General features: G+C 40.0%; 1 protein-coding gene across 1 annotated transcript; it reads left to right on the top strand.

Moving 5' to 3' along the window:
* Positions 1 to 8,992: 8,992 nt before the first annotated feature.
* On the top strand, positions 8,993 to 9,949 carry LOC308565747 (olfactory receptor 5M5; the record flags this gene model as incomplete). The annotated part of the gene is made up of 1 exon (XM_081155337.1): positions 8,993 to 9,949. The coding sequence occupies one exon, from the start codon at positions 8,993 to 8,995 to the stop codon at positions 9,947 to 9,949; it is 957 nt and encodes a 318-aa protein (XP_081011463.1).
* Between the last annotated feature and the right edge of the window lie 2,262 nt (positions 9,950 to 12,211).

Raw genomic sequence — 12,211 nt, 5'->3', positions numbered from 1 at the left:
TTCAGATTTACTGATCTTTTTTATGCTTGTGTTTTGAGTGTCTGGTCTAAACAATGCTTTCCTATTATAGAGATAGTCTTCTATAATTTTTTAAAGTTTTGCTTTTCCTTCTATCTTAAATATTGCAAAACGGACTCTAATCCTATTTTTAATAAAAACAATTTTCTAGGTTTTGAATACTTCATATTTTTCCATTAAATTTGTAGTGTAAACTCTGTCATATATCAAGTTTTTATTTATGTATCAGTCTATTTCTGGGTTCTTTATTCTAGGGCCAATTTATCAATCCCGTCATCACTACAAACTACTTTATAAGAATAAAGGGTTTACCAACCCCTATCTGGAAGATTGAAACATTAGAGTATTTTCTTAAAGGATCTATGACAGCAGATACCTTTAAAATGAATAGAAGTACCTATATTCTCTCCAGAGTCTATTTCCATCACTTCTTCAGAAGGCACGTGAAATCATCCTCATGGATGTAGTGTTGCCTGCGAGAATGAAAAATAAAAATATTTATAGTCTCTATTTAGTCCTCTATTTACCCTCTTATTTTGGTAGTCACTCTCACAAATATTCCTTAACTGTCATTTAACCTATTTTCCAAAGTGTTATTGGTTCTGAGTATCTCGATTATTCTGCCTTTCCTACCCAAACTGGGCCAATTCCCGAGCTGGAAGGTGCCATCTCCTGATTTGAGAATAGCTAAAGGAGCCCGGCGAGCATGGCTCAGCGGTTGAGCATTGGCCTAGGATCCAGGAGATCAAGGTTCAAATCCTGCTCAGGGCACATGCCCGGGTTGCGGGCTCCATCCCCAGTAGGGGGCGTGCAGGAGGCAGCCGATCAATGACCCTCTCATCATTGATGTTCCTATCTCTCTCTCTCCCTCTCCCTTCCTCTCTCTGAATCAATAAAGACATGTTTAAAGAAAAAAAAGAATAGCTAAAGAATATATATACATACTCCATGGACATGGACAATAATTCGGTAAAGACCAAGAGGGGGAGGAAGGGGAAGATGGAAGCAGGCAAAGGGGGAGGATGGGAACTCCTGCAATTATGTCAACATGAAAACTTTTTTTTTAAAATAAAAAAAAGAAAATTAAAAAAAAGAGTTCACAGGGGAAACAGCAGCAGCGAGGTGTTGCGGTGCTATTTTACTCTTCAGGCACTGCAGGTGGCACATTTCCTGCTGGGCAACTTGCACACCCATCCATGTCATGGCACCCTTCTGGTCATCTTTGGCATTTCCTCCTGAGACATGCACAATTCCCATCTTTAAAAGAAAAATAATAATTCTAACGACCCATGTTGCTGCGTGAGGATTAACTGAGCGAATGCTTGCAAAGTGCCAACTAAGCCTAACACCCGGTGTGTGTTAAGCACTCCATGCTCACTACCTTCAATAATTACCCACATTCTGTTTTCTTTGCTGTGGTTTCTTAAACATATTGCTCATCCCATTCATCTTCTTACATTTTGAGAGGTAAGGAAATGGACTCAATAAAATGCAAAGCTACCTGGGAGGGGGTAAGCAAGACTCGGTTTGTATTCACTGCATTAAGCACACACCGCACGCTGCATCCTCGAAGAAGAATTCAGCCGGGGCCCTTCCTACTGCCCAAAGCAGCTTGGTCCTGGTGAGAAGGAAAGCACTGCTGGGGGGAATCTAAGGGAATATTTAAAAATGACGAGGGAAGGGAGTGATAGGGGCACTTATAATGTCCAAAGATCGAGCACCTGAATTAACTTGAAATATAATTATATCATTTATAAAATTGTAGATCACATATACTCATGTGAACAGGGGTTTAAGTTTCTTTTTCCTTAAGTGTCTTTCTCCTAGGCCTTTACGCCCTGTACTCCCCTTGACTCTGGACAAAGCAATTAAGGGGGCGACGCAGCTGTGGCCAATGTGTCATTGAACCCGCGTGGTCAGGCCGATCCAACCAGGACTCAAGATATCATCATATTGAGACATCCCCAGGCGACCAAGATCAAAAGAATGACCTCCAGGACTGCTCGTAGCTGCATTCCGGTCCCAGCCCCCGTCTGCCCCATCCAGCCCTGTCCCTCAGGCCACTCCTGAGACAGGTTTTGGATGCTCACGTGCCCCGTCTTCTAGGTTGGTGGCCTTCTCAGTAAACGCCTTTCAGGATTCACCCCTGCCTCCTGAATTGGACACAGCGACGGGCAGCCCGAGCCCCACCGGGGTGTCCTGGTAACAGAAGGATAAACAGCTTGAGGAATGGCAACCACGTACAATTGATAAAGTAGTCAACTTAGTACGTGAAGGCAGGAATTCAAATCCTATCCTGCCACTTACTAGCTACGAGGCACTGGGTGAATTATTTTAATGGAGCCATTTATTTAGTCACTTATAGTGTTTATTTGGCTGAAAGTTCTAGATAGAGCCCCTACCTCTTAGGGTTATTTTGAGGACTCAATTAAATTACCTTGATGAAAGTTGTTCACATATAGCAAGTGCTCACCAAGGTGTTTGCCAAAGACCCTGTTTGTTTCATAATCCTGTTCACGGCAGACCCTACTCAAGATGTCAGTGTTCATGAGAGAGGATATTGCTCTGGATTTTAAGAAGAGACTGTTTGAAAAAAAAGACAAGAAAAAAAAACCATGTAAAATCAGACCATCTTCTACACCTTTGTAAACCCAGTGCTTGACCCATTCATCCACAGTCTTCGGAACAAAGATGTGAAGTGGGCACTGAAGAATGTCCTCAGACAAAATGTGGTCACTAAGATGGCAATGACTCCACTTTCCTCCAATAAACCATAACGCTAACCCTCTGGCCCCAGTGTCTTTGCGGACTGATGATGCGTTTGGGTCTCAAGTAGCTCATCTGTGAAGCTCGGTTGTGGGGAAAAATAGCTGAGCTACACCTGGTCTTCTAGGCTGTTGCCCTTCAAAGTGTGGTCTTTGGACCAGCAGCAACAGCGTTACCTTGGAGACGTTTAGAAATGCGGGGTCCCATTCTGCACCTCACATCTACCATATCCAGATCTGCGTTTTAACCAAACCTAGGTGATCTGTAAACACATTAAAGTCGAGGAGCAGAGCTCTAAGTGGAAATGCCCCCTGGGCCTGCCCTGGAATACTGGGCTTTTATTGTTTATAACGGTAGACAGGATAAACATGCTTTCAGTCCAGGTCCTTAAATTGATTCTGTTCTTATTACCATCTATTTTGAAGAAACACACCCTTCCACCCTGACTTGCTAAGTAAAATGATAAACGATGGTTCATAATAATGGTTCCTGTTTGTGTGCTTGTGAGCGGTCAGTACGTGCCTTGGCAGAGAGCAGGCTAGAATGAGCGTTCTTTCCTAGACGTGAGTTTGTGGGTCTAGTTTGTGGCCTCTGAGCTACAGGGTCCTGCTTCCTTCCTCTGACCTGCAACCCTGGATCCATAAACTCGGGAAGGAAAAGAATGAATGTTCTCTGCACCACTTGGATTTGAAAAAATGTAAAGCTTACCAAACTTTTCTTTTCTAGTTTTTTTTTAAATGAAAGTCTGGGTTATTGATTTCAGTCTCACTTTTTTTGTCACATAAGTTTTTGTACATTTCACCAAGACACTGTTTTAGCTGAAAGCCACTTTTTGTATAGTTCATTTTGCAATATTTTCTTATTTTTCCCAGTGACTTTTTCTTTAATCTACATGTTATTTAGCAGAGAGTGGTTGATGACCATACATTTTGGACTTCAAAAGATATATATCATTTTTATATATTTTTATTTTAGTCCTCTTGTCAAAGAACTAGCCTTATAATTTTATTCTAGAAAGTTTATTGACTAGTATTTTTTCCAGCTTTATTGAGATATAATTGACACATTGTTTAAGCTTATAAACATATATATTGGAAAATAATTATTACAATAAGGTTAGTTAACACACCTATCACCTCACATAATTACATTTTGTTATTATAGATAATTGGATACTTGGTAAATGAGAAGAAAAGGCAGATATACTATTTTCCCTTTACTCTGATTTCATGTGTGGCCAAATAAATCACATGTTGATAAATTACATGATCACCAGGTTTTTCATAATATATTACTTTCCAACTCCTGGACCTCGCACCTTGAACTAACTCTATTACAACTCATTATGATATCTTGTCCAAATGATTTTATTCACTGGGTTTTGTAATTTAACTACTTTATTCTAGAAATGAAAGTCTTTTCAGCAAACAGTAATTTTGTGGAAGGGACTGTACAAAACACTATTTCAACTGGGAAAACATCACAGAAGCATCAAAGGCAATGAATTATGTCAGTATTTTGAAACTTTATTAAAATTTTACTGATCTGATTGGAAAAAATGCTGATCCATAATGTAAGTATTTTATGAGAAGAAACTCCTGATCACCCATAGCAATCAGCTCAGAATGATTGCAAACTGGTGCAATCACATTGTGCATATCCCAAGACTAATGCGTGTGAGCTGACATAAATTACTGTTTCCCTGGGGTTTTCTCTTGTAGTAACATGGTAATTATTTTCTCAGGGTGTGTTGAAAAATACTTTAGGGATAAAGGTTCAAGTTGCAAGTGTATAAATCATTCCCAGCAACTCGTTCATTGGACCACTAGTGTCTCTGAGAAACTCTATCCTGGGTCAGGTAGGTATGAAAATTCTGACTTTTATGCTTGTACTTTCTCTTCATTTAGTTAATTTAAAAAATTTTAAATTGATTTTACAGAAAAGAAGGGAGAGAAAGAATTAGAAACATTGACCAGTTGCCTTCTGTAAGCACCCTGACCAGGGATAGAACCCACAACCTGATGGGGAGTTGAACCCACCGGTGTACAAGAGGATGCGCCAACCAGCTGAGCCACACAGGCCAGGCCTGTGCTTGCTCTTCTTGTTTCAGTTTTGAATCTTCATGAGTAGGAGTCCAGTGACAACAAAAGCAGTTTTGAATGTTAGCATAATTTCTCAGTATTTATTCTTTAGATTGGTCACTAGAAAATATAAAATTTTATTGGAATTATGTGTTTACATTAATCATTTTACTTTATAAATAGCTTTCCCTCCATTCATTTAATAATTTAGTGCACATTAAATAACCATATTGGAGTAAGCACTTGACAAACTAATAAATTTTTTAAGAATAATATCTATTGATGACAACAGTTTCCCCACCAATAAAACCTTGGCAAAATATTCCAAAGAGGGACAAATTCAAACATAATTATATTCATTCTAGCAAATATAAAACTTTCATAGGACTTTATAATTTTTTTAAATTATTGGAGAGAAACACTTTGGGGGCAAATTTAATATTAAAGAAAATACATGACTAGTAATGAGTGTGAGATTTGTGACTACATAAATGGTGAGTCAGAATGTTCCCAATGATGGACATTTTAGAAATTACTTAGTCAAAGTCTGATGCTGAGTAATGAGGACTCTGAAGTCTGTAGAAAGAAAGCCAGCATATTAAAGTAAAAGGACACCTTTCTAATGAGTTTTTCCTGACGTATGATTTACTAGTATGGCATGTGCAACATGATCTATAATTTAGGTTCATACATTGCAATCAGGCCCTTATATTTGTGAGACACTGGCCTGGAAAACTGGCAGAGCAGACAATGAAGATGCTTCACCCCGGGAAGCCGATATTCGCGTGAGATGCGTGACTCCACCAACTCCATGGCTCATTTGGCTTTTTCTTTATTTCCTACCTTAAAATATCATTCCTCTCAGCTATTCTTGAAAATTTATTTAAGTCTTAATGACTAGTTGTGGTAGTTTCTAGACTAAATTTCCCAAACTAAATTCAATAACCCTTATTTCTATATTCTGTGCTCCTTTCCTTGGCTTTAGTAGCTAGCCCCTGGTCTCTCACTCTGCCTGTCTTATGGGGCTACAGAAATGGTGACTTAGGGACACGAAACAGCAAATGTGACAGCAGTCCAATGTGGTCCTGCTCCCCTAGACATTTGCATTTTAACTGGAGCCTGAAGAGGACAAGCTTTTCCCTGGATCAATATTTCAACAGGTAGTATTTCAGGTACTAGTGACACTTGTAGAGGTGAGATTTGCACTTTTATTGATTGCTTTTCTTAAAGTGGCAGAATAGGAAACCCTTAGAACTCCAAATTTTCATCAAGTATTTATCACATTTACCAGTATACTACAAATGGCACCTGTGGCTTTTTTGTTTTTGTTTTTAATACTTTCTACTAAACTAGAAGTAATGCGTTTTGCCTCATATCTTTTCATAATAAATAGTAAACACATAGGTGTATCGACAGCCTTGCGGATCAAATTCACGGGCGTGAACAAATCCGTGTTGCCTCTGTTATCTAGTTTATTTGTGACCATTCCAATCAGGGGAAAACAATTTGACGTTATTGAGCCATTGAGACCGAATGTGGAGTTTTATTTCAGTTATATTTTTGGAGTTAAGGAACATAGACTTTAAAAACTCATTGCTACCTACACTTACTCTTGATGACCCAGCAATTTCAGAGTGGGTGCCAGTGTCATAAGGAAACCCATACTTAGCAGGATGTCTGGTTTCCCGCCTCACTGAAGTTTAATTAACTTTTGTGTGTGATGTTTCTTATACAGAAGCAAATTTTTCATGATTATTGTGAACTGGTTCAACAATCTCTCCAATAATTCAATATGAATTCCTTGGCATTCTATATTGGAACAGGAGTTGTTGGGAAATGATAAGAGTCACGGAGAATAAATTTTGCTCCTGCTTGCATAAATACCGCACAAATAATCTTTCTAACCACAGCGCACACTGGGTGCAGGAAAAATTAGATTGGAAACTGTCAAAGGTGGTTCCCACAGCCGTTAAGCATGAGCCTTTGGCATGTCCCGGCGGTGCAAGCTCTGTGAATTTGTTTACAAAAACTGAAATCCTCTTCAGTTGAGTTCCTATTAAGTATTCCAAAATCATTCAGATACTCACTTTCAGTGGAAAAAAGGCTTTAGCCTAAGGTGGCAAGTTTGAATTTATAAGAATTTACCAAAAATATTTTAAATTTGCCAACAGTATTTGCCACATGCACATCTCAGATCTCAAAGTAATTTTCTTTTGTTAGATTTTCTAAATGCTTATTTGTGCCCCATTTCCCCCATTTCTAATTGTACTCATTCTGTCAGGTGCAGGATTCTTCTAAAGGTGAAATAAAATAGACCAGCACAATTGCTTTGTAAAACTGAAGTGCCTGTGTATATGGGAGAAAATAGTATTATCAAAATATGGCCTTTTCTTCCTAAACTCTAGAGTGTGGATACTGAACCTATTTACAGGAAAAGGTAGGTGATAGGCAGATTAAATTTCAATTTAATTTTTAATATTTTTATTGTCTTTGCTTTTGTCTTTATTAGTTGTTTAATGTAATATAATGTCCCAACAGGTGCTACTATTTAGGATATGGTTGTACAGATTTAAAAATTAGATGAGTATCTTTATGTAAAAAAAAAATTAAAAGATTTATGTTACTAAGGTGAACATTTTCCAAATGGACTTATCCTTCTGCTGAGTGAGGAAAGAACACTTTTTCTATTGACATAAATTTTGACAGTCTAATTGCTGTAGTTTCCTCTCAAAAGCCAAAGTTGTATATTTAAGCCCTGCAAATTCTATTTCCAATTAACAGGGAATGTTGGTTCTAATTTAACTTGGGTGCACCCCCTGCCCCCCAACACATTCCAAAAAAGCATCAAAGACAGATTCAAAGACCTGCGGCCTTGTAGCTCTCAGGGTGTTCACCCCACGGCCTGCAACAGGGCCTCTCGGCTCGCTTGCGAGCTCGCACTGGAACTGCCTGGGGACACTCTCCAGGTCCCTTTGGCTCGCTCTAACCGACCACTCTCTTCATTCTTAGGATCTCAATGGCTCCCTCAGGCACTTGAGTTTTAATTCATTATCTTATTTAGTGTATCACTGATGCAATAATACATGAGGACATTAAGACTCTATAATGGAAATATATTCCCCAGACTCCTGACATTATAATTTCTCATTTCATTCTTGAATTGTAATTGACATTATCTGAACTGATATTGTCTGGATGTATAATTCTTTCATTATAATCAGCATCACCTAAACTCTGTGCTAAGAATAATAATAATTAGTAATTAGTTTTTGTTTTAGAACTTCTGGACATTATGGTTCTGTAATAAAGAAAGTTGAACTGTTTACATATGATTTTAGAAAGCTTAGAGTCATATTTGTGTCCCACCAGCAGCACAAATTTGCCAGATTTTGTTATTGGCTATCAACGCCTTAAACACTTTTCTTGTTAAATGAAAAAAGAGATGGGTAAGCAACCAAAACTGTGATCTAAGTTTTGACTACTTTTGTTTTCCCATCTATGCCTCTCTCTCTTTTATTCATTTAAACTCTCCTGAATGGAAATTTCTTCAACAGTAATTCATATAGGGCTTTATTTGCAAATTTGGGGTTCTTGTCTTAGACCTATTTGTGTATTTCATGGATAATGCAGGCAAACAGGGCCCGGAGAATTTGCCTCAAACCTCTATAATTTGGGGCTTTCTACTACAGCAGGGGGTGAGGTTCTCAGAGTACGAGCTTCTAAATACACACAGTTAATGACTGAAAAACCACTTTCAAACACGTCACCACGTTGTCCAGAACCATCGCTGGGTTCATTGACGAAGCCCCTGCTTTTACATTGAACTGCAAGTGGCAGTTGGTGGTTCAATCCATTTTTAGAAAAACTTTCGGTCATAATTCCCACATCGCCAAACCAACCTGGTGTCACAAGAGCCATTTTCCTTGGGAATCTTCTGAACATTATACACCTGGGTGACGGGGGCCATGACTTTCTTCTAAAAGTCTCCACTCCTACAGCCTCAGACCCCAATAATAGCTGTGTGAGGGTGACTGGGAGCAGAGGAGGAGCTGGAGGGAGAGAGAAAAGGAATCTATGACGGGCTTCTCATTCTCTTCTTAATTTATTTTCACTCATCTAAGCGAGCAATGCTGGCACCTAAGAAAATGGTCCGAGGAAATGCCACCTTGGTGAGCGAATTTATCCTTTTAGGATTAACGGATCGTCCAGAGCTTCAGCCCGTCCTCTTCGTGCTGTTCCTGGTGATCTACCTGATCACGGTTGGGGGGAACCTTGGCATGCTGGTGCTGATCAGGATAGATTCAGGCCTCCACACCCCTATGTACTTCTTTCTTGCCAGCCTGTCCTGCTTGGACTTGTGCTCTTCCACCAACGTGACTCCTAAGATGCTGGCCAACTTCTTATCAGAGAAGAAAACCATTTCCTACGCGGCTTGCTTAGCCCAGTGTTATTTTTTCATTGCCATGGTCATCACTGAATATCACATGCTAGCTGTGATGGCCTATGACAGGTACATGGCCATCTGCAGCCCTTTGCTTTACAGCAGCAGGATGTCCAGAGGCGTGTGCATCCGCCTGATTGCTGGTCCCTATGCCTATGGCTTCCTTAGTGGCCTGATGGAGACCCTGTGGACACACCGCTTGACCTTCTGCGGCTCCAACGTCATCAATCACTTCTACTGCGCCGACCCGCCCCTCATCCGCCTCTCCTGCTCCGACACGTTCATCAAGGAGACATCCATGTTTGTGGTGGCGGGGCTTAACCTCTCCAGCTCCCTCCTCCTCATCGGCGTCTCCTACACCTTCATCCTCGCCGCCATCCTGAGGATACGCTCTGCCCAGGGCAGGCAGAAGGCCTTCTCCACCTGTGGGGCCCATCTGGTGGCAGTGACCGTGTTTTACGGGACCCTGTTCTGCATGTACGTCAGGCCCCCCACGGACCAGTCAGTGGAGGAGTCCAAAATCGTCGCCGTGTTCTACACGTTTGTGAGCCCCATGTTGAACCCCATCATCTACAGCCTGCGGAACAAAGATGTGAAGCGAGCTCTGTGGAAACTGATGCGAAGGAATGTGCTTTTGAAGTAAAATTGCAGTGCGCCTTTCTTTATGAATTAAACGAGAGGGATATTTATAACAACTGGATCTTATTTTAATTGCATTTATAGTAACAAAATTTAAATTGACTCTGAAAAGCTCTAATCTAAGGACAAAACTTAAAATGCATGGGTATAGAAAATGTATAGTTTTCTATGAGACATGTGGGTGCATTGTGTGTGTAAAGGGGTGGGAGTTGCATTATATATCTAAGTGTGAGGCATACTTTCTTTTCCTTTACACATTTTATGCATTTTTACATTTATAAATTTAGATATTACTTTTAAATTATAAAATTACACATTCTTAGAGTTGTGATGTTTATCACAACTCTGGAAGAGTATAAAGTAAAAATAAAATGTTTTCTTTCTTTCTCTCTATTCTAGTATTCTATTCTCATTTCCTAAAATTCTCCTTAGTAAGTTTCTTATGTTTCCAGAAAAGTTCTCTATATCTACAAACCAATCTACGAACATACGTACACAAAATTGTTAATACCCATGTTGATTGTCATGAGCTAATTTTTAGTATTTTATAATTCTGTAGCATTTACAATGTAGGAGCTTTGATCCCATGGTTTAGAGAAAAGCGACCAAAATGCTGAGACTTGCTGTAACCTCTAGGAAAGAGAATTTACTATAACACCCCCACGTCCTTGTATGACATCATTTATTTCTCCCCACTTATGAGAGTTACTTTCAATAAAACACCTTCCTTCTTCTGCAATAACAGGAAACGAGAACCTCCAAACAATTATTTGTTTTAGATATAACTCCTGGACCAGGCTAAGAATGGCTCTTGCAAAAATATATGGCTTGTCTCAGAAGGAATTGTGATTTCTGTAGTTTATTAGTATCATTCTAGCCTCCTGGGGTCTGGGGTTTTATGCCTTCCCTCATCTCTGCTATTAATCTTTTTTTCATGAGGAGACAGATGTTTGCTATTTGTACCGTAGTTCAAATTTTACCCACAGTTGTCCTGTGCCACAATTAGTTTTATATATAACATATAATACATATTAGAAATTGTATATGATTACACATAACTTTAGAATGAAATGTTTACTGGTTTGTAAATATCAATGCTAAAGGATTCAAACTGCAAGGCAGTTCTTTGGAGATGTTAACATTTCAGGTGACTTTGCGACTACACAGCATAAGCAAAGTCGAGTGTTTACTGTGTATCTACAATAAGCCAAGTCCTGCTCTGAGGACCAAGGAGCGTTCGTGGGGTTCTAGGATTACAGAGTTTTCTAGAGTTCATGAAACTGTAAAGAGAAAAGTAAATACAATTTGTTAAGTGTTATTAGAAAATGGAAGTGCTGATGCAAAGGAGGAAAGAAGCCATTTATTCTGAGCAAGTTGAAGAGAGTCTCGTGGTTGTGAATGGTAAGAGCTTGTTCATCCTTGGTGCTCCTGTTACAACGTACCCCTAGCTCCTAATTCGACGTTAAGTCAGACCGGGCAGGTCTGAACAGTCAGTGTTAGATCCTCTCGGTGATCACATATATGAATGCTATTTCCAGTGACAAAGGATGTGTGGTTCTCTTCCAATGTCACCCCCAAAATGCTGGAGAACTTATTATCAGGGACAAAAACCATTTCCTACGTGGGGTGTTTGGTGCAGTGTTACTTTTTCATCGTCCTCGTCCACGTGGAGCTCTATGCCCTGGCCGGGATGGCCTTTGATCGGTGCATGGCCACCTGCAACCCGCTGCTTTATGGCGTCAAAATGTCCAAGAGTGTGCGCGACCCTCATCGCGGTGCCTTCTGTGTATGGAGCCCCCCCCCCGGGCTGGTGGAGACCATGTGGCCCCCCAGCCTAGTCTCCCGCGGCCCCACTTCCACTGTGCTGACCCAGCCCTCACTAAGCTGGCTTGTTCTGACACCAACATCAAAAAAGTCAATGTTTGTTGGTGCTGGAAGTGATCTTAACTTTTCCCTCCTCCTCATCTTGATTTCTTACCTTATATTTTTTCTGCCATCCTGAGGATTCGTTCAACAAAAGCAGGTGCAAAGCTTTCTCTCCCTGTGGCTCCCATTCGACAGCTGTCACCATAGTCTGTATAACTCTCTTCGCCGTGTATCTTAGACTCCCCTCAAAGGAAACTGTGGAACAGGGGAAAATAGTTGCTATGTTTTATACCACAGCACTACCCATGTTGAACTCCATGATTTATAGCCTTAGAAACAAAGATGTGAAAGAAGCATAACCAGACAGCTGTTAAGGAAAAAATATTTCCCTAAAATACAT

This window comes from Miniopterus schreibersii (assembly GCF_964146895.1).
Source record: "Miniopterus schreibersii genome assembly, chromosome: 12".
Lineage (NCBI taxonomy): Eukaryota > Metazoa > Chordata > Mammalia > Chiroptera > Miniopteridae > Miniopterus > Miniopterus schreibersii.
This window is presented reverse-complemented; position numbering and strand designations above follow the sequence as displayed.